Source organism: Papilio polytes, unplaced genomic scaffold (genome assembly GCF_000836215.1).
Source record: "Papilio polytes unplaced genomic scaffold, Ppol_1.0 DF821400.1, whole genome shotgun sequence".
Taxonomy (NCBI): domain Eukaryota; kingdom Metazoa; phylum Arthropoda; class Insecta; order Lepidoptera; family Papilionidae; genus Papilio; species Papilio polytes.
In genome coordinates this window covers 6269025-6293053 of record NW_013527804.1, presented here as the reverse complement: position 1 = coordinate 6293053, position 24029 = coordinate 6269025, and the positions used below count along the sequence as shown (strand labels likewise).

The window sequence follows — 24029 nt, the reverse complement described above, 5'->3', positions numbered from 1 at the left end:
CTCCGCTGCTAGTGGACCGATTTTGATAATTCTTTTTTTATCCGAAAGGTAATGCTTGCAGGTGGGTCCCATTTTTTTGTTTCATTTTTACGTTTGCAAGTCATCATCATCCACCTGCCCTTATCCCTTACGGAGGGTCGGCACAGTATGTGCTGCTCTTCCATACATCTCTATCAGCCGTCATATCTGAAACCACTCCTTTCTTAAGCATATCCTCTTTCACACCATCCATCCATACTTTCTTCGGTCTTCCTCTCCCTTTATAGCCATCCCCATTCTGGTTTATGTCCCTATCGTTTCGTCGCATAACATGTTTGTTTGCATGAAATAGCCCATTTCTAAAGAAAATACAATTGAAAATACTATTGTATAATATAAGTTTAAATAATAAAAGTTATTTGAAATAGTTACAGCTATAGATTACAACTAGCTTTCGCCCGCGACTCCGTCTGCGAGGAATTAAAAAAAAAAGAAAGTAGCCTATGTGTTCTTCCAAACTATCTTTTACATCTATGCCAAATTTCATCGAGATTCGTTAATCTGTTTAGGCTACAAATTCTAACAAACATCCATCCATCCATCTAAATTTTCGCATTTATCAAATTAGCAATAGCAAATGTCAAAATGGCATGACATGACAAGCCTTAGCAATCCTCCTTTCTTGATGTTGGCAGCAACTTATGGTCTATTTCATATATTAGGGGTTTTATCCAAAATATTTAGGCCCTAAGTTTAATGGCGTGAAAATATATAGCCTAAAGCCTGACGTAAGTGTAGGGCTTTTCAATTAAGAAAGAATTATGCAAAAATATGCTGTAATTGCTGACATCTTAGGCAACAAAGAAGTGTGTGTTTACGCTTTATTATAATAGTATAGATATAGATAGTATAGATTAACATAGTATATTGCAAATTATATCTCCGTGGTCGTCGCATTGTACTGGTTATTGACCATACAGTAAACAAAACAAAAAAACATCAATCGATACATCGATGGTTATTGTAAAAACAAATGACAATCGACTATAGTTCTAATCTTACTAATATTATAAATGCGATAGTTTGAATGATTGGATGTTAAGAGTTTGTAGATTAAAGTTTTGAACGATTTTCATGAAATTTACCTATGAACTTAGTTTGTAAGAACACATAGGCTACTACTTAAGTTTTTTTTTTAATTTCGCTCGTACAGAAGTCGCGGGTGAAAGCTAGTTCTAACCTGTTAGACGTCTATGTACGTAGACATAAAAAATCTCAGTAAACAAGAGCACTTAATACTGCTGGAATAAACAAGTAAACGCGACTGGAGAGCGTTGTTCTTTTGTGTTGAGGTTGCATTATGTTGAGGTACTCGCGAAAACGTTTGTTTCAAAAATACTTACTTTAAAGAACCTGAAAAATGTTGCATTATGGACATTAAAAATGCATGCACAATGTTGAATTTAAGTTTGTCAGGAATTTACTTAAAATTAAGCAAGTAAATTACAAATTCTGGAATGTCCGTAGAGACGTGGAGTGAATTTTTTAGAAAGTTGAACAGAGTTTTCATTATTATAATAGAAAACTGTTACATTATCTAAATTAAAAAGTCATGCGCTTCTGTCGATATTATTCCATCAATTAATATAAATTAACAAGCACAATTATTAATTACTTATTAATCACATAAAATTAAAACAGATTTAAAAATAAAAAGAAAAAATATTACCATTGACTTTCTGCCAATTTAGATTTTCCCGTAAAATATCCCGTTTGAGTTATGGTACACAGAGGCCTTTTAAAATATCTACATATATCTTTTACTGTTATACATTTTTTCTATAACTATTATACTTGTATTGTTGCTACATTGTGGTAGCCGGTCAAAACTGTCGACTTATTACATCACACTAAACCTCTTTGCGTTTTGCGAGAACAAAGGAAAAGGAATAAAAAAAATTAAATACAAAAAATTGGAATTATAAAATATTATAATACTATCATTTACCCCTTCATATTTTAATTTATTTCGTTATTTTATATTATTTTTTTTCATTTATTTGATTGTAAAGTATTTTAGAATGTTGTACAGTAAAATACTCTTCACTTTATGGTACATTTGTTTAAAGAAAATAGTTAAAATTCATTATTTAAAATACTCTGGAACCAAAAGATTGTTGTCAACTACTATTTATTTTATTAATGATATAGTTTAATATTAACTCTGCTATGCTGTTATTTATCTTGTTTCTTAAAAAAACATCACCGATTTATTAACGTCCATAATTTTGAATAAAGATATGTTGTATATTTTTGCATTAATTCTAAGAAAACAACTAACTCTTTTCTATAATGTTAGAAAACGTTTTTAACTTACCTTAACAAATTCCAGACAATCGCTTCAACACCGACAGTGTAATTGACACAAAACATCTCTAATCGCGATAAATTTTCACATAAATAAAGCCAAAAATTCCGCAAAACGCTACAACATTATCACTCACACCAATGTTCTAAATTCGAATTTAATTTTGTACGATTGCATTTTGTTTTGAATGTTCGTTATTTAAGTCAGTTTCAAGGTCATATTTTTATTTGATATTTGCGATACGCCGACACGCGACTGCTACGCCGCCCGGGATCTCTCCGGCTACAGCGGCTGGCTCCCTCCGCGCCGCTCTCTCCGCCCGCACTTCCCTGCCACCCCCGCTTGCGTAACCATTGTTATAAATTGAATAATACCTTAACACTATTACATACGATCAATTTAGTATTTTTCCGTAGACATTTAATTTCTATAATATAAATACTTGACTTCTTATTTTTTTTAATTTCATCTCTAAATAACAATTTCAATTAACTTGGAATAAGTTAATGTAACAGTTTTAATAGTACTTCTAATAACATTGTTTTAAAAACAATATTAATGTGTTAACGTTTTGTACAAAATATTTCGGATTCCCGCAGCATATGAAGCTTCGACCGGCCTACATCTTTCGGGAAAGCCAGCGCGCATGCGTCACGGAAAATTAGAAAGAGTCAGTATCAAAATGTGCACAGGTTTGAAAGAGATAGTTGTATAGTCAAAAGTAAGTGCATATAATCAACTCCATCTGTTATCTGGGCACGTTTGAATTTTAAAAAGATGACTTTTGAACATAATGTTTTTACAATTTCACGTATTATACAATGTAATCATAAAACCGTATTATTCATGATTATAATTCTATTATTTTACATAGTTACTACAATTATTATAGAAATAAAAACCTCTTTAATAACGATCTATACTAATATTATAAAGAGGAAAGATTTGTATTTTTGTATGTATTGAAATAACTCAAAAACTACTGGGCCGAATTTAAAAATTCTTTCACCGTTAGAAAGGTAATTTATCTGTAAGTAATATAGGCTATATTTTTTTAATTTCACACGGGCGAAGTCGCGAGCAACAGCTAGTTTTAAATAGTTGTAAAATATTGTTTTTCCGCAAATTCCTAATGCATAGTTAATATATGTATATAAGAAAAAATTATATTGTATATATGATACATATATCATCGTATGTTGTAGGTCAATTAATTACTAATTAACAGGCTCTCACGCTCCGACGCTTTTAATTATACTAACTTTTCACGTAGCGCTGCTACGAATACTGTAGCAACAAAACGAATGCTTCGTAGCGGTATATCTAGGGAGATGAATGTTCACTCGTATAGAATGAGAGTAATTTCAAAAGATTTAAAAAATACAATTACAAGAGCCAATATCCGTAATATTAGTTGTAATTGTTAAAAATTGTGATAACAAAGTTTGTTGTTTATTTGTAAAGAAATTTGATTTGTTATTCTAGAAGGAAGAACGAACGAAGGTCAAACTGCATCGTTCTGTCGATGTTTATGTCCGCTAATATTCATAAGAGTTATTTTAAGTGGGATTTATGTCTTCCGTCAGTAATGTATTGTAAGAATTCAAAGAGTCGACTTAAACGCCGGTCTTCCCGACAGATTGTCGCGTCATGTTACCCCTACCATTTGCGTTATTTAGTTCTAGGAAATCACTTTTCATTTTCGTTTTATGTTTTCATTTATTGATATATGTAGAACTGGAGACTAATATTATTCGTACTTCTTTCTGATAGGAATAATTCTAAAGGAAATAGCAATGTATTATGTTCTTATAAATGCGTAGTAAGAACATAATTTCATGTGCACTTCTGTGTTTGAATTTTTCATACTAAAAATCAAAATTCATGAACTTTACGTTAGACATAATTTGCAATACTTTCTATATTAGCCTCAAATGTAGTTTTTCATTGAATTTCCACACTTCTTTATATACTATAGCGTGGACTTTAGTTTAATCAGATTAAGACTTTTACCTTGATTTGGTATATGTACATAACATAATTATAACAATAGTAGTGGTCAATACAAGCTGCCGTCAATATTGTGTTCCCGCAAACAACCGGACGTGACGAGATGCATACTATACAATCTTTCTAAACCAGTTTTAACGACTTTTGCGTATATAAAATAATAAAAATCGAATCACAGAAGTTCTCTTACACATAAGTAATCTTTTAAATAAATTATTTCATGATCAGGTGAAAGATTTCCATTGCATTTCTTGATAGGAAGAAAATAGTTAATCAAAATTATTTTACTACACATCACTGAAAACACTACACAATTCACGTCTTAAAGCTTTGTTAAAAAGCTACGAGTAAATATTGAAAAAAAGCAACGACACGTACAAAACTGACGATATAAAATACAAAATTGTTAACAATATACGAATCTTTATCGTTCATATTTGTAGGGAATTCTTTGAATGTCTTTTATTTGTCTCGATCGAGCCTTCATTGCCGCCATCATGTGAACACCCTGTAAGGCAATAATCAGCGAACGCTGCGCCGTAGAACGTCGTAGATACTTCCGTAGCACTTTTTTTTTCATTATTCACGCTTTTCCCGCAATCTAATAAACTCAATTGTATGATATAGAGAAATACGGTTACTGAAATGGCGTGTCGTGTAGTGTATTATTTTTTGTATATTCAGTTAATCTTACTAATAAAAATGCGAAAGGTTAGATGGATGGATGAAAGTATGTTTGTTAGAGTTTGTAGCCTAAATGGCTCAACGGATTTCAATTAAATTTGGTATAGATGTAGACGATAGTCTGAAAATTACATAGGCTACTCACTTTTGTTTTATTTAATTCTAAAGACGGAGTCGCAGGCGAAAGCTAGTCCAATATAATTTTTAGTCTGTCATTAGATAAATAGTTAAAATTAATTTTAAAACTAATAATTGCGAGATAAGGTTAGAAGATCAATTTTGTTCCTTGTCTTAGACTTTTTAGTAGATTTAAAAGCTTTTTTTAAATCTCTCCCTACCGAACCTTTCTCAGTTATCATTCAAATCATAAAACTAAATAAAAGTATGTAAATAAGATCGTAGAAAAGTTTTATAAAGTATTACAATATATTTAAATTCAACGAACGTCCAGTGCGTCCGGATAGAAGTTGCAATGTCGGCTGAAGCCAAGTTTTATTCAACCTGTCACTTAAGTTACATTCAAGTAACCAGAGAATGACCTTACAACTTCGAAGTTGCTCTAACTTTAGTTTAAATCGAATCCAAATCACGTAATATGTAATAGTTTTACAGTTTCATGTCTAGACAACGTTACATAAGTACTATGTTCAAGTTGTCTCCAGTAATATTAAAAAAAAGTAACATTACACATTGTAAGATTATCTTTTAGGAAACCTCTCTTTTTTTAGGTAGATCAACAGGTTTATATAATTCAATAGTTTAAAATATTTGGACCGCTTGTACACCCACGAACATCTCCATAAGCAGAGTTTTGTTGCCAGTTTCTCCCAAATTAGAATAAAACCACAAACACTCGACACTGGCCCAATCCGCTGTGGGAGAGCCATAAACAAGAAATAGAATAGAAGAGAATAGAATAGAAAACCTCTCGATAGTGATGATTTAATTTTCTTTTAATTTCCTTAAGGCTTTAGTAGTATAATATTGGTTAGACGAAGAGGTACATAGATTGGCTATATTAAGCGGTGTTAGGTCGACCTTCTGTTTGAATACCTGACCACTAGAAGCATTTATAATAGCGTTCCTCTTTGGAGCTGAGCTACGTGGGTTGCTTTAGTAAATTTATTTAACATGCTACAGATATTTAGTACCTAATTTGTTAGAGAAAACGTATAACATCTAACAGCAATATTAGATTATCTTAAACTAGGATAAATTCTTACTAATATTATACGCGAATGTTTAGATAGCTATTTGTTAGTTTGTAGCCTAAAGTACTGTAGGGATCTAGATAAAATTAGGCATAGATGTAGAGTATAGTCTGGAAGAACACATAGACTACTTTTGTTTTTATCAATACAACGCAGACGGAGTCGCGGGCGAAAGCAAGTAAACAGTGTTACAAAGTATATTGTCAAGTGTTACGTATAGATTGTAATTGGATAAATACGTGTCCCACATAGCGACACGTTGATAAGGCGCGAAGTGTCAGAGCAATTTGCTAATATCGCGGCAGGCGGTGCCAAGGTTGGCAGGACGCGGGCTCCTCAATCATCGCCCGGCTTACATACATCACTGATGCAGAAGCGTATACCTATTTTTACATCTATAGATGTTAATGGTACATACATTGTTATACTCTTTAATAACGATATTTTAAAGATCTATGTATGATAGAGAAACTCTATGATCATGGAAGTAAGCAATTTTTATTTATCTTTTAAGTTTACGGTTACAGTAGTTTTACTATTTTTAAGATCACCTATACCTTTATCTAAACTCTCGCACAACTGTTTAGTCTCTGATTTCTATGAGCTTATATGAAGGAGGGTACACTCGATTTTTAGTTGTGCAACTAAACAGTCGAATTGGCTGCAAACAATCGACAATCGCACCGCATCAAAGATCTGCGCCCGTTAGTAGTAAATGTTACTGAAAATTTACTAACGTTTTTTTCCATATTGGTGATGGGTTTATGTATTAAAATAAACGACAAAAATATTATAACTTTTATTTCTTGATCTATAAAAATAATCAACACAAAAGAAATTAAACCTAAGAAAAAGACAATTGAACAATTTATTAATAATTACATTTTTTAAGAATAGTAAATTTCTAGATTAAATCAGTGTTATTAAACTTAAAAAAAAATTAAATAGACATTAAATAAAGTACATAAAAAAATTAACTTACATAAAAGTTTTAACAATACTTCAAAAATAAAGATTCTATCAATAATTTTGACAATCTTACTATCTCACTAATATTATAAATGCGAAAGTTTACATGGATGGATGGATTTTTGTTAGAGTTTGCCACCTAAACTGCTGAATAGATCTCTTTTTTGAATTGAAGGCTACAAACTTACGTTTTATTTATTCCAATCGGACGGAATAGCGGGCGAAAGCTAGCGTCACATAAAATACTAGTCAACAGAGATTCTGCTCACTCTATAAGAGTCACCGACAACATTTTCAGTGCTATATCTTTGTAAGAAATGACTCCTAACATCGAGGCCAGTCTCTCCGCTGGTGCCGTTCATAGCGGTCACCACATCATTAGTCTTCTTGCCTGATTTAGGACCTAGAGTTAGGTTATATCTCGTTATCTCTAAACCTACATGTCTAGAACTGAATGTTCTACCGAGGGATTTAGTTCTTTTGACAGAGAATTTGTCTTTTGGTATTTTGATATCGTAAATGGGATTTATGATGCCGGTGTAATTTTGTGGGTAGTTTGAATTTTGATGTAACGTCAGACGTGATTTTACTTGCTCGAGATAGTTAAGATGATTTTCTAGATCTTGGAGACGTTTTGTTGGTATGTAATCTGGGTAGTGGTTAGGAATCTGCAAGAGACATTAAAATTAGAAGTGAAGGGGTCGTTTCATTAATAAAACATTCTCTTACTGATTTTTCTTACTATGTTTTATATACCAATTTCTAGTAGTAGTTACTACTATTTAGAAACTAGCTGTTGCTCGCGGTTCCACCCGCGTTAAATTAAAAATAAAAAATGTTGCCTATGCTACTCAGTGAAAACGTAGCTTTTTAATGGTGAAAGAATTTTCGAAATCGACCCAGTAGTTTTTAAGTTATTAAAATACATACAAAATACAAATCTTTACTCCTTATAATATTAGTATAGATATCCTATATTGTGTGTATACCTTATTAGTTTTGTTGACGTTGCGGGGCAGTGGCGGGGGCTGCGGGGGCTGCGGGGGCTGCGGGGCCGCCTCGTCCCCCGACACGTCATCAGGCGGGCGGCGCCGGTAGCGCTGCACCGACTGTCTTGCTTCCTCGGCTGATTCCGGTAACTTCCAATTACTGCAATTATAATCTTTATAAGGATAAAATAATTCTCTAATGGGAAGGAAAAGATTTGACGGTAGAGGAGATGTATAGGAAGGGGAAATATCCTCTTTATGTGCGTCTACGTCAACTAAGATTAGGCAACGTATCTGCTATTAGATGTCTATAGGCAGCGGTTGCCTCGCCATCTCAACGGTTTCAGGTGACCGCTTGTTCGTTTGTCATCTCAATAATATAAAAAAAAAACAGTTTTCAGTGCCGGCGGTAGCGACCAGGGCGCTCTACCCAAATTTCTGTCTTACATAACCCTTTCCCTGCCTCCGAAGTTGATAAAAATTAGACCTCTGGCTCAGGGCGGTTGTAGTGCTAATGCCGTTACCAAAAGTATTACAATATTTACTTAGTTATTTTTATTTATTTATCCAAAAACACAATATTACAATTCACATGTAATTGTACAAATATATTTCACACATTATTTTTTCACTTTTAATTTTAAATTCAATATTTTGTTCAATTACATATCCTTGGCTCCTTTACTAGGTTGATTCCCTGAATTAAAAAGCCAATGAATAAAGCAAAATTAATGATAAAGCAAATTTGAATTGTGATATTGTATGTTTGTTTGTATAAATAAATAAATAAATAAAAAAATGACTTCTCATACTTCGTTTAACGTTATCACGAAATTCACAAAAACAAAATTCAGTACTTCACCATTGTTTCATAAACATTGTGTTAAAGAGGAACAAAACCAGTTTGGTTATGTTATGTAATAATTAGTTTACATTGTAAATTAGTAGTTAATCTCAATTAGTTCTACACAGAGTTTGTCCGTTCCGGAAATGACGTCACAATGTCCAACAAAGGTTTACGCGTGTCCGTTATTACACCGCGTGCGTGGCAAATAAATCGTACAATATGTCCGGGGTCCGGAGATGTTTGTATTATTAATGTTATTGCAGCAATTTGTACACACCCTACAACATTATTACTAACACAAATGTCTACGGACTGTAGTTTTCATCTAACTTTCAGATAATTCTATTTAGTTAAATTAGTTGAACCATCCTTTACTATAAGAGCGCACGCACACCTTTGATTAAACTGTTGATTAAATTGTTTTGCAGCTAATTCAACTATTTAGTTCAACAAAAGATCGAATCAAAGCGAGACCGAACAGTCTAAGCACACCTTAGTAGTGTTGATTTATACCACCATAAACATAGGCTACAAATTTAGAGTGTAATGCTATAGGCTTCTATCGATTTTTCTCATACCTTCGTTATTTTCACATTCTCTTGGTTTTAATATCTGGATAAGTGTTAGCTTAAAATAGTATACTGACCTCGTGGCCCTCTCAGTGCTCCTGGAGCGAGCGGCGCGCGCCAGCCGGTGCAGCGCGAACAGCGCGCCCTCGCCCCCGCCGCACAGGTACGGACACAGCTCTTGTAGGATCTACACATGTGTTAGAGAAGTAATCACAAACAGGGATTACATACAACTGACTCCAATTTTAAAATAGTTCAGATTTAAAGTAAGACTAGGTATTGTTAGGAATAAAATTAGTACCGCGCTGTAGAATTGGCGCAACTCTAGATTATTGGCATAAACGTCACGTCCCTAGCTGACAGCTGTCAATGTCACTACAAGTATGGATAGATTGGCGCGTAACTTGAGTCTTGACGAGAAGTATTGCTCTGAGTTAAAAGCGACAGTATCAATTAAATAAGTTGTCTAATAGTATGGCAAAGAGAACATTATTTATGAATGTGGATGTACACCGGTATAGGTAGACCTAGAAAAAGGTGGATTGCATGCAAAGTGACATGATTAAAAAGGGATGACGGATGACAGTTATTGGACAAAAACCTGTTTCGCTCTACCGCAGGATAAGGAAGGGGTTCGGCACAGTATGTACTCTTCCACACATCCCTATCAGCAGTCATATAATTCACTCCCTTATGCATGTTCTCTTCCATACAAACCATCCATTCTTTATTCGGTAAAAGTTTTATTATAATCTATTTTATTACATTAAACTCGGTGAATAGTAGTCAGACATGTCTCACCGTGAACCTGCCGCGCTGCAGCAGGCCGGAGACCAGGTCTCCGAGCGTGAGGTGCAGCAGCTCGGGCGCGCTCAGCGCCGCCAGCAGGTTGGCCGGCGACCTGCTGCTCAGCAGACACTCCTCCTCGTACGACCAGCCGCACTCCTCCGCCTCCGACGTCCCTGACTCCTCTGATCAACAAATACAAATACAATGAGTTAAAATTGAACGACAAAATAAATAAATCTGAAAGTAAATAAAGAGCTATCTTTATTAAGAGCGTGCGCACAACTGTTTAGTCCTGCTTTGATTCCTATGACCTTATATGGATGTGCGCACACTACTAGATTTTTCGATGTGCAATTAAACAATTGAATTTGCTACGAAACAACCGACAATCGCACAACTTTTGTGCGATCGTTTAATCAAAGGTGTGCGCCGACGCTAAAGATGCAGCATTTATTGGAAACAATAAAGATGTCCTATGTTAAATGAATATTGCTTCACATTTCCTTTGTGTTATTTAAAATGTTATGAAAATGCAAGTTGTTGCATTTTAAAACACTTCGAGAAAACTCTTGACACATTTTCTTCCAATTATTTTAATACGGAACGCAGAACAATTCACTTTGTTTTAATTTGTTTTGGTGTTTTTTTATTACTATTTACACTCAAAAAATATCATATTTGTAATGTGTGAACTCTTGATGTAAACATTTTCAAGTTAAACTTTATCAATCAAAAAAATACTATTTGAAATTTAAACACTCACCATACAAGGCATCTTTTACACCGTTTATAAAATCCAACGTCTCCAGTAGACTCGGTCTACTCAGAGCTTCCTTGCTCCTCACAGTAGACCCTGCAGACCGCGGCCGTCTTTTCAACTCTTTGATACTTTCCACTGGTTCAGTATACACTAAATTCTTCAGTGTATGATATTTCCGTCTCAAGGTCTTCTTATCCGATTGATCTGTGATAGAAATTTCTGGAAAGCCGTAAGAAGCCGGTCTACTTCTTCGAGATCTCCGTACTTTCGAGAGATTATCAAGAGTAGACATATCCTGTACGGAACTGGAGGGAATGATGTCAGGCTTAGTGCTGCTCCTCCAGAAGTTACCAGATTTCACACTTCGAAGTATTTCTTCGGAGCTCTCGTGACGTCTCATGGTTCTGGATTTTGATCTATAAAGTTGTATGTACAGTACATACAAACTAAATTCATCTCTTCAGATACAATCACTTACACATGTGTAAAGAATTATTTATTGCTTCAAAACTTTTAAACCCAAAAGGTTAATTGTTTTTCATAAGGGGATACTGACAGTACATCTTACTAATGTTATAAATGCGAAAGTTTAGATGGATGGATGGATGTTTGTTAGAGTTTACAGCTAAAACAGCAGAACAGATTTTGCTTAAATTTGGCATATAGTAGAGGATAGTCTGGAAGAACACATTGGCTTTTTTTTATTCCAGACGGAGTCGCGGACAAAAGCTTTTAAGTTATACTTTTTTAACTAAATTGCTAGTGTTAGTCTTACCCTCTATCCCCCAAAAGTGCGGAGTGGAATGCGGCGAGTACACATCTGGTGGTCAACTTGACCTTGGCGTGCGCTTTGTCGCGGCGGTTCAGCGTGAGCGCCCGCGCACTGCTGTGTTCGCGGCGCGAAGGCAGCCGCACGGGACACGACATCGCCACACCCTCGCCAGTAGGGAACACCAGCCGGAACTCTATTACAAAAGCATATACAATAAAAACCTCTTAAAGATGTTGCACTATTGAAGTGGCTTCTGGATCAGTATATTTTAAAATCAAACATATCTATACTAATATTATGATTAAGAAAGATTGGTATTTTTGTATTTTGTATGTATTGGAATAACTCAAAAACAAATGGGCCGATTTTAAAAATCCCTTTACCGTTAGAAAGTTAATTTATCTGTAACATAGGCTACATTTCTTTTACATCACGCGGACTAAGTCACTAGCAACATCTGGTGTTTACTAAATATGTAATTTTTATAAAATAAAGTTCTAAATTACAAGTTGTTAAGTACACTGTAAACGAACGGTATATCTTCACATGAGTATCTTATAAATAAATGAAGCTATGAATGATTGTTGTCCCTACCCCTGCATTCCCTATCTGCAGATATATCGCCCCAATCAAGGGGAAAGCTTTGCTACTACTGAACTTTTTGAAAGTTACATTTCCCTTGAGATGCCGCTACGCAGGGGTGTATTCACGACCTTATTTTATATTTATAACAATGAATACCATAGTTTCGACAAACTACACCATTAAGAATATTGAAAAGTTGTGTTGTTATCGCAAGACACTATGTAACACCTAAATCTGCATTTTATGTTTTTATTGTTAATTACCCGAAACAAACGCGGCTTGCAGACAGACAGACAAAAAAAATGCGATTTTCGTGATTAACAACGCAAATACATCATTTTCCCGAAATCGCTAATTTTTCTTTAGATACAAACAGACACTCCAATTATATTATATGTATAGATAAAAATTGTTTTAATCAGAAAATAGGTCTGTACTCGACCATGAGCGTCTTCTAACATTACACTTACTTGTAATAAAAATAAATATTTATATCGTAATTGTTTAAATAAGTCTACAAGTTGTAGAAAGTATTTTTAAAGTTATTCATCCCGTGAAAGTATATAATCCTAAAGCCAAGTAACCCTTGCAGGACAGGAGAGGATTATGCTACACCCCGTATCGAACTTAGCTTGGGCCGGCGATTCAAGGAGTTATTTTAAATGGATATGCCACCATGCTTACTACTTTGAACGACGCTCAATTGATAAAAGTGCCTTATCCATTCTTCTGTTGTGTTACTTACTAGCTGTTGCTCGCGACTTCGCCCGCGTGAAATTAAAATAATACATAATATAGCCTATGCTAATCACAGATAAATTACCGTTCTAAAGTTGAAGATATTTTTTAAATCAGCCCAGTACTTTTTGGGTGAATCAAATACATACAAAAATACAATTCTTTCCTCTTTTTAATAGTAGTATAGATTACTAATTTACCATATCTTGGTAAGTCGCAAGTTTTATAAACAATAAAAATAAATTATTATCAAATATTTCTTCTAGTTAGTACGCAACAAAAGGCTCTTCCATTAATTATGTATCAGTGCCGCAATCTGACCCGGCATTAACTTTTCACCAGGCACCTTTGACCCTTACTCGAGAGCCCCATCGCCGAGAGCAAGCACTCTCTCGAGTTCAACTCTAACTGGTAGTATTAAAATATAAACGTATTCGCACATAGACCGGAGTTTTGTTGAAATTTTGATCCGACCGGATTCGAATCAGCTATCCGTATTGCATTTCTGTTAATGTGGTTGACGTAAACTAATTACAGTTTTTCATATAAAGCCTTTTTAGTAATATGCAAGTTAAATGCAAAAAATTACAAGATAAGATATTAACAAATGCTTAGTTCTTTGTCACAAAGACTTAAAACACTTGAAGGCGGCGCACAACTTTGTCCAAATTATCGCACAACCGTTGCACGATTGTCGATTGTTTCGTAGCCAATCCAACTGTTTAGTTGCATAACTAAAAATCGAGTAGTGTGCGCACCTCCATATAAGCGGATACCACCCTCATAGGAAGTAAAGCGAAACTAAACAGATTTGCAATAGTTTAGTCAATATTGTGCCCTCTTAATGATCAGATAAATAGAAACATGCTTATAAAAGAATTTATTTGTACCCTGTCAGTCCCTAAGTCTCTAAAGAAAATCCTTGCTCATATAATATTAACAAAAACAATTCATAGGAAAGGGCCCAGTTAAAGAACAACAGCCCAGTTTAGTACAAAGCGTCCTGACTGCGCCCGCAGCAAAGCTGGAGAGCTATGTAGGCCGAGTGCTGCTGCTTGTGCCATTGTGCACACGACTGGTAAAACAAATCGTTTATTTACCTAACAATTCGTTCATAAAAAAACCTACATGAAATGTATGGCTTTTCAACTATAATAGTGATGTTTTGTAACAAATAAAACGCAAGTACAACTTGAACCAAAGTTACGTTTAGGTATTCCAGTATAATGTAAGATGAGATTGTCATCAAATAACTTTTATTCGTTCAAAAATATTACAATTGGCATATAGGAATTTGCACGTAAAACCATGCAACTATTACAAAGCAACTAGCTGCTCTCGTGCGGCTTCATCTTCATAAAATTAAAAAAACCTTATTTTTTTACGTTTGTCAAATACTCAATTGCAAATGTAAAAATTACCGTTACCATATAAACCTTGCTTCCTTAACGTTTGGAGCTTGTTTATGGTCCCTTTCCCACATGTAGGTTTTTCCAATTTATTTACCCCTTACGTTTAATAGCGTGAAAATATGTAGCCTAAAGCGTTTCGTATGTGTAGGGCTATTTATTAAAATAAGAATTGTTAAAAAAAATGCTGTGATATCTGACGTCCTACGCCGCAAAGTAGTGTATGATTACGCTTTGTTATATTAGTATAGAAGTATAGATAAGAAGATATACTAACCTACATGACGGAATCTATCCACAAAGTCGACCATAGCCTTTGCCCAGCTCATAGTCTTAGCAGCATCCAATAATCCCATACAAGGTTCTATCTCCCCGCTCTGAACTCCTAAACAATATTCTTCTAAACCTTGACGTTCCACCTCACACTTTCTAGCATCAAACTCTTCCAAGAACCAGCAATTTTCTATAGAAACATCAAAAAGTGCATCCAGATACGGCTTTAGAACGGGTCCTAAATACTTCTTATCCTCTTTAACTCCTTTGTGAAGCCATAGAAGAACGTGTTTCATGAGATTAATGTCGGATAAATCTTCTTTTCTAAGTTCTGGATCTCTTCTAGCAGCATCTATGAGGCAGGCTGATGACGCGTCGTAGTAATCTCTTAATTTGTTCCATTTCTTCGACCTTATCACATAAAAAGCAGTTGACATCAACCAGATAAGAAATTTTCCTTTAGGTTCCAATTAGGTTTAAAAATAAAGAAACAGAACATTCTTTAAAGAGTATTTTACCTGTAAGCTGATAGTTCCTTGTCAAATTCTCCACCATTTCTATTAAGAATGTTATAGAGGTAGGAATCCCGCGCCTGGTCCAGCAGTATCGCCAGCACATGCACCAACTCCTCAATGGACTCCTGGTGCTGGGAGGTGGCTTGTATCAAATTCTCCTTGAACGTGTTTCCATTTTCCTAAGGGTAGTACAAGAAAATTATTGAATCGTAAATTCTCTTACTTATGTTATAAATGCGGGAGTTTAGATGGATGTTTGTTAGAGTTTGTTAAACTGCTGAACGGGGCTCACCGAAATTTAGCATCGCTGTAGAGGAATCTTGAAGAACACATAGACTTAATTTTGTATTTTTTTTTTAGTTCCACGCGGACTGAGCCGCGGGAAAAACCTAGTTACCTATTTGTAGAAATGATATGTGTGCTATGACGTCATTGGTGTGTCGATAAGAAGTGAGAACGTTTCATACTCCTTACATATGGCATCATGTTCTTGCAGGAGATGAGTTCTCGCGCCACGCGAGTGAGGTAGCGCAGCTGTCGCGGGCTGCAGCTGCTGGCGGCCAGCGAGGACCGCGACTCCTTGTTGACGCTCTCCCAGCGACTGAACAGCGCCGCCTCCAACGACTCTGATGGTGTTCGCTGGATTTCTTCCCCCACTATACAAAAACAATTGGAGAATATATCTATAAATGTATGGTATGAAGAGGAAAGATTTGTATTTTTGTACGTTTTGAAATAACTATAAAACTACTGGGCCGATTTCATTTACCTTTTACCATTAAAAAGCTACATCAGTGAGTAACATAGATTATGTTTTTCATTATTTTTTAATTTCACGCGAACGAAGGCGCGAATAACAGCTAGTTTTTTAAACATTAACAAAAACGATTTTAATTTTTATCAATAGCACTAGTAAGCCCGATGTAATTTAATTAAACTCGAGAATAGAGGATTACCAGCTAGTTTATGAAGATGCAATAGACAACTCCTGATGCAGGTAGCATCAGTCGCCCAGTCGTCATCACGCGCACCGCGTCGCGCCAGCTCGCCGCGCTGCGCAGGGAACAGGAAGCCGGCCTGCCCGCCGCGACAGCACACCTGCAATAACCTGACAACAAATTCCAAAAATAGCATTAAAAAAGCCATAGTCTAAAGCCATGGAAATGTCTGCGTCCATATTACAACTTCTACTTCCCAAAGTAGAGATCTCATGCGCGGTTAACACTTGACCAATACAGTTCAGTAGCGTTCAACAAATGGACTGTCATTCAACTGGCAGTATGTACACTAAATGAAGCCAGTGACGTCATGCAACCTATGACACTGTCGCAATTGTTCAACTGTTCAGGCCAAGTGAACCGAAAATTAATAGTTTACGTTGGTTCTTACGAATCTAGAACGAGGAGCAGATGATGCGAGGCGTGTGCGGCGGCGAGGCTCCTGGCGGCGACGCTGTGCAGCTGCGCCGCGCGGTACAGCCGCCGGCGCAGCGCGCACCACGACATGTAGCGGCTCAGCAGGCGCGTGGAGCCCTACACAACGAACATATTCATATAACAAAGAGCATTTGACGGTGCAGAAGACGGATAGGAAGGGGAAATATCCTCTTTATGTGCGTCTTCTCCTCTGTCAAATAAGAGTAGGCAACGCATCCGCTATTGCAAATGTCATGGGCAGCGCTCGTCACGGTCGCTTTGCCAGCAAGCAAGGTTCGCCTGACGGATCATCTTCAGCAGTAGGTCAACAATTAAATCGTTATCTTGTCGGTTTTTCATAGAATGAATATTGACATTTACTTATGATAAAAGACTTTATTTAAAATAGATGATGAGATTAATTAAGAATTTAGAAAGTCCTAACCTAGTGTCCATTGTGCTGACTAACCTGATAAGATCCTTCGCGCATATTATCAATGAGTGCATTCAGAGCTCCCGCTACTCTGGCGACAGTTGAGAGGTCTGAGCAGTGCGTGTCGAGCGCGGCGTCCAGCGCGGGCTGCCGCAGCTGCCACAGCGCGCCGCGCTCGCCCCCCGCGCACCCCGTACCGCCCCCCACTCCTCCAGGGGGACCCACTGCCGCCGCGTAGTAGCCCTGCAAAATACTATTGTATCTAACACTGTTGCCTGATACTGCAACACATGTAAGAAACACGGCGGGACCCTTTTAGAAGTTGCCCTCCGCAAGTGTTTACATTTCATTTTTTTGTTTGTAACAATTTGCCGTTATAATATTGAACTACAAAGTCTATTATTTATTTACAGACCAATATACAGCCCACGCTTACAAACACAAAGGAAAGAACAACTTTACGGCGTTTCCTTATATTCTAGAAGACCACATCACGTAAATAGATCTCCCCTCTCTATTTTGCGTCGATCAATTTTATAAGAGATTGGAGTCGACAGCATGCAGGGAGTGATGCTAAGATGACGGATGAAACGACTTAGTTGGAGGACAAAAACACGGTGCGCCCTATAAGAAGATGATGAGACGATTTTGTAGTATGAAGTTTGTGGACCTCCTGAGCGGCAGTATAGTGCAGCAGCGCCAGGGGGTGTGTGAGCGGCAGGCGGGCGAGGTGCGGGCTGCAGCCGGCCGCGCGCGCGCTCAGCACCAGCTTGGCCTCGGCCTGCGCCGCGCCCACGCGCACCACCACCCACGCCGCGCCCTCCACTATCGCCAGCCGCTCGCACCTCCGCTGCTGGGATACTGCCGAATTCAAACACTATTGGAGATATTACATCTTACTAATATTATAAATGCGAAAAGATGGATGTTTGTTAGAGTTTGTAATCTGAACTGCTGAACGGGTCCTGATGAAATTTCATATAGACGTAGAGAGTAGTCTGGAAGATTACATAGGCTACTCACTCTTTTTTATTATTATACGCGTACGGAGTCGCGGGAAAAAGCTTCTATTATGTTTAATAGGTATTGTTGACGCAAGTTTAACTTCTCCTTACAGTTTTAGATACTGTTTTCCTTTTGCTCATAGAAATGGAGAAGCTAACTCTAGCCATTATAATAATTTATTTTGATAATTGGAAGTTTAAAACAAACATAATCAAACTTCGTCAACAACTTCAATTTTACATCAGCACAATACTATAATTTAGTTTTGATATTGTATTGTTCTCCCAACACAAACAAAATTAAACAATGTTGCTTGTATTCAATAACTTCATATGAATGAACAATTTATTGAATAGGTTTTTACGTAATAAATTATAGATGATTTAATACGCGTTCTTTAAACTTTTTGATGTCTGTACATAAATAAATACTATATCACCGAACATCACGAACACAATCAGTTTGTAATTCGTCTAAAAATTGAAAAGAGATAGCAATATACACAAATAATTTTAATTTTAACGGTTCACCGATCAGATAAAACAGTATGTGTACACAAGATTGTAAGTGTCAGTTGACCTGAAAACTGAGGGAAATGAGGGTTTGTAGTGGATTTACCAGTTTCCAAATAGCAGTATCGCTGCGGGCGCACGAACGCGGCTGCTCGTGCGCTGAGCACGCGGGACGCCCCGCCCCCCCTGCCGCGCGCGCCCCGCGCCAGCAGCTGCACCCAGCGCTCCACCACCTTGTCTCTGCCAGACACCAATTCAGTATTAACATCTGTATCTATACTTATTTATACTAATATAATAAAGCGTAAACACACTACCACGTGGCGTAAAATGCCAGGAATCACCGTACATTTTAAAATAATTATTTCCCTTGAGATCCCAACCCTTCTGTTTTAATAAAGATCGTTTAGATCTTAGACGTTTTAAATGATAAAAATAAATAATAAATTTTCTCAAGAATGAACTTATCATGATAACAGTGACTAAAAAACCATATGTAACTGTCCCAATAAAATATACCTGCAGAGATATCCCGTGGGTGTCAGGAACTCTGCCCATTTGTCGGCCTCCCTACCCGTGAGCAGAATCTTGCCGTACCCAGCAGGTCCTTCTTGCAGCCGGCAGTGCGCACTCTCACCGTTCAGGGTCGGCAAACCGTCCAGTGTCACCAGATATTCCAAAGAACGAGATCGCATCTAAACAAACCATCAAAACTTCTACATATTCTTCTTCATGCTGCAATAGTTTAGTTGCTTCTAACACAATACAAAACAGCCAAACAGCTCAGTAATAAAAGAAATACCTTTTTGTTTCTATGCAATGCGATCAGATGGCAGCACCTGAAGCGCGGATCCCTTTGCCCGGCGCCATCCACTATGTTTTGCACAATTCCCTCCACAATGCATTCCGTCTCCGTTGTTATACGACCTACATGATAATATACATAGTTAACAGTTTGAAATCTCTAACATTGGTTAAGAGCGTGCGCACACCTGAAACTAAAATATCGAGCAACTGTTTAGTCTCGGTTTGATTGCTGTGATCTCATAAGCGAACATTACTCGCATCTAAGTCATCTCAGCAGGAAAGATTTTTACTGTTGTTTTCGGTGCCCACGATACAGGTATTGCCTAATGTGGTCATAAACATATATTAACCACAAATTGTAATTATCTTTTACTTGGTATAACTGTTCTTTTAATTGTTAATCTCTTGTTTTTCAATAAAATCATTTCTATTTCTATTTCTATCTTTAGTTGTGCAACTAAACGGTTGAATTGGCTGCGAAACAATCGACAATCGCACAACAGTTGTCAAAGTTTAGTCAAAGGTGTGCGTCCGCTTTAAATATTTACTCTAAAAGTGCGTACTAATCGATGTTACATTAAGCTAGTTTCTCGTTATAATACTGATTACATAATTGCTCACCGTTTAACACGTTACACTATGTAACGGCAAATATGCCATATGGGTTGGTTCTTACCTCGATCAAGGTAAGGTAGATTAGGGAGTGATAATTTAGGCAGTGTTTTTAGATAGATTATTTTGTAAGTTTATAAAGTCATTATTAAAATATAAAATTGTATACAATCAGACACGATTAGTATTGTAACATGACACGTAGGTATTTGTGCTTCACCATAATAGCTCATTGTATTAACTCCCTTGCCCCCCTTTGCTTACATTGATAAGTACTCAGTCACGATATTCGTATCATGGTAACTTTGTAATTGTCATTTAAATAATTCTTCGCAATAGCAAAGGATTACTAAGGTCGATCAAATACAAAACCTTTTAAACATAAGTTGACAAATCTGCAGCGTCTAAACATAAGATGAACTAACATTTAGAGCGGGCACACTTTGGCTAAACTATCTCACAAGAGTTGTGAGATTGTCGATTGTTACGTGTTTAAAAATCGAGTAGTTTGTGCACCTCAATGTAAGCTTATAGGAATCAAAGCTAGGCTAAACAGTCGTTCGATAGTTAAGTCAAAAATGTGCGCACTTAACATCTCTCTTATTTCCTTTCTAAAAATAGTGACATGTGCTTTTGTAAATTTGATTTAAGTGTCAGGTGACGTATTTATGATGTAATATTCTGATACCTTTCTGATCCTCCTCATACAAGATGTCAATGTATGAATTGAGAGCGCGAAGTTGGTGTAAAGAGAAGCGCAATCCGGAGGCCGGCAGCCGCAGATCAGTGCCCGGCACTTCGCCCACCAGCCCGGATGCTCCGGAACCCATTACTGATACCAATTACCATGCATTACTGACACCCGACAATCTATACGAGTAGCCAATATCTTTCAAATCCTATTGAAATTTTCAGCAACACCGAGATGTAGGTAGTTTTAGAAAACGCACTGTAATTGCGTGTTTTATTCTGACATCTACAGACGATACATAAGGTCCTTCGAGTCGGATTTAAACTAGCTATGGACGTTTTGAATTGATTAGAAAATATACAATTGCCAGTTACACATTTTCGGTGTTTTAATTTATTACCGAATTATTTCTAGCGAGTACCAAGCACAATTTACTGATAACAGTCAATCTAAATCAAAAATCGATTATTCATGTATCGTACAATGTTCAGTACTTAGTGGTAGCAATTGTTCAGCGTCCGCCGGAAGTGCTTTATCTGACGCCGGTCATGCGCACAGGTGACCGTGAGGGAGCTGGATTACTCTATACTAAATTGTATTATGTTAATATTGTTCATTTATGTGCTTGTATAGTCGAGGACGTTTATTTCCTACCCATGGGTGCGATGTCAATTGACGCTTTCCTTTGCAACAGAAATAAGTATGAAGTTGAACAACATTATTGATTTTTTGTTTTGTTCTTGACATTGGAAATTCACGGCTACTCACAAAGTGCAAAAACTTCGTGACATTGTCTTTTAGTAGATAATGCTGTAAAACATCTTGTCCTTGCTATGCATGAATTGACTTCATCGTGTTCACATTAACGATAAAAGTTACTTAACTTATACTTAACCTAGTTTGAGTATCACTTAGGTGTTGATACTATGAATAGTCCAATGAAGATCCCATGATCTTAACATCATTTTAACAAGGTTGAAAGTCCTTGCCGCCTTGCTATAATGACGTAAGTCTGGGCACCATCGGATTTTGTTCTAAAAATTTTTGTGTATTGCGTTCTTTTAGTGAAACTGGCATGTCACAGGCGAGCGATTATCGACCTTCTATTTGAATGCAAGTTAAAAATGACGCGTCATTTGTCCATTGACGGTAATTGTGGTGATTTACCGATGACCATGGACATCTACAATGTTCACCATTTTTTCGTTAGATGTTGACTTAATGAAATATATTATCTTATTATGATACAAGCATTATTTTTATGACTTAGTACGTAATGTATTATTTTATGACTAAACATTAACACTAAACATTCTCTATTCGTATAACTATATAGATATTTTTGTGTACTTCAATATAAACGGTTTGAAAAAACTTAACTGAATTCAATCTACAATGTAAACCAAGACACAATTGGCTAAATGTAATAATAAAGATTCCGGCACAGACGATGTAAAAAATATAAAAAAAAAGTTTTAAGTCTGTGTCAACAATCTTTATATGCAGTATAATTACCCCGAAAGGTCGGGAGAGCTCACCCTGAGTGATACCATTTACCTCAGTAACCTACTTTCCTATTTTCTACGTACATTGTGCATTAGACGCAAACATGTATACATTAAGACGTTAGTGTTACTTGCAAATTCAAGAAAATACTGCCATTTTTGCATTAACAAGGTAAATAGATACACCAGGAGTGTAATGGTTACGGGCAAAAAACGCTTAGTCTGAATATAATTACGAGTAACTCGAGGGTTCCCTAAGGAGTTAACCCGGGACATTTTATACGTCATCGCTTAAAAGGTGACATAACTTTTAAGTCACTTGCTAGACGCCTTTAAGCATAAAGTATACAAGTATGTTTGACAAAAACCGCATCAGTTAAGCAGGGATCGATGACGCATTCGTATAGGTAATTGTATGTAAAATGCTTATACTATAAAACACGTTCAAAATTAAAAATACTGTTTCCAAAAAAAATCCCAACTTAAATTTTGTTCATTGCTTCGTTTTAAAGATAAAAATCTCTAACTCTGCGAACTCTCCTACATATTGGAGATCTGATGACACATTAAAACATATTCACGTACTTAAATGACAATTTAATTCACATTTTTCAGACGGCGCATTGCCGCGCGAAACTCTTCTCAATTTAAAACTCGTTTTAACTTTTGAATTTCAGCCACGCAATTTTGGTCGAGTTAATTCAAAAAAGGAACGAAGCAATTTAATTCGTTATCTGCATGCGGCCAGCATTGAGTTGTGTGTTTATTTTTTAATTTGCTTTTTTAAAGGATTTTAACTCATCGATGTTAACACTTTTAACGATTAACGCAAAAGAACTTGTTTTATAAATTACAAATATAATGTAAAAATCCTACCTTATAAATAAAACGTGAATCCATAACACATTAAAAATAAATTAAAAACAAACGTAAAACAAAAGTTATCTTTTTACATTTTTAAACGCCAAAATTTTCCGCGCGAAACAAACTTTTTTTGTTTTGTAAAACACTGGCAATGAAGTATACAGCCAGCTCGAGGCGCGGCGGGAAACGAGTGTTTGGTTTGTGTTTGGCTCGCATGGGAGCACGGAAGCGGCTTTTAGCCGAATAGGCTATTGTACACGATGACTATTGTATTCGCTGCTCGTTTTGAATTATTATCGTCTACACATCTTTGCTTAATTTTACCTCAATATTTACGTTCTATACTTTTTTTACCGATGTTCATTTTATATCGATTTAAAAACCGTTATGAAATATCAGAATAATTACTAATGACCTCCATACTCTACTACATAAGAAAAAAAGAAAAGAGAAGAAAACTGGCATTCTTACTAAGATGTATTGACATTGTTATAAATCTCAGGTTTTCATGAGGAGGAAGACGTGTAGCTACCAGACTTAGGCGCCAAAAATGTAAAATACATATGAACACTTCCAGGAAAAATATTAAACTAATACTAGGAGTCCCTTCTCCTCTAGATCTAGCCTAAATCTATGTCTAGCGTCGTATAATCACTAGTCAAAACACATCGGAAAAATGTACACTTCTACCGGATATGCCAAACCATGCGCCTGGATG

General features: G+C 36.3%; 2 protein-coding genes across 3 annotated transcripts in view; both read right to left on the bottom strand.

Moving 5' to 3' along the window:
• LOC106108816 overlaps window positions 1–2612 on the bottom strand; it is a 32474-nt gene extending 29862 nt beyond the window's left edge. For both annotated transcript variants that reach the window (XM_013290092.1, XM_013290093.1), the window contains exon 1: window positions 2357–2612. The gene's annotated coding sequence lies outside the window, so the exon portion shown is untranslated. The remainder of the gene's footprint in view (window positions 1–2356) is intronic.
• A 4690-nt stretch (window positions 2613–7302) lies between these two features.
• Window positions 7303–23368, bottom strand: LOC106108983. The gene is made up of 18 exons (XM_013290358.1): window positions 23324–23368; window positions 20940–21083; window positions 19635–19759; window positions 19352–19527; window positions 18939–19072; window positions 17986–18176; window positions 17352–17558; window positions 16857–16999; window positions 16424–16575; window positions 15942–16123; window positions 15471–15646; window positions 14957–15363; window positions 11951–12140; window positions 11179–11591; window positions 10428–10597; window positions 9704–9813; window positions 8211–8370; window positions 7303–7889 (listed from the first exon to the last, which is right to left on the bottom strand). The coding sequence occupies exons 2-18, from the start codon at window positions 21079–21081 to the stop codon at window positions 7467–7469; spliced, it is 3501 nt and encodes a 1166-aa protein (XP_013145812.1). The 5' UTR covers window positions 21082–21083; window positions 23324–23368; the 3' UTR covers window positions 7303–7466.
• Window positions 23369–24029: the final 661 nt, after the last annotated feature.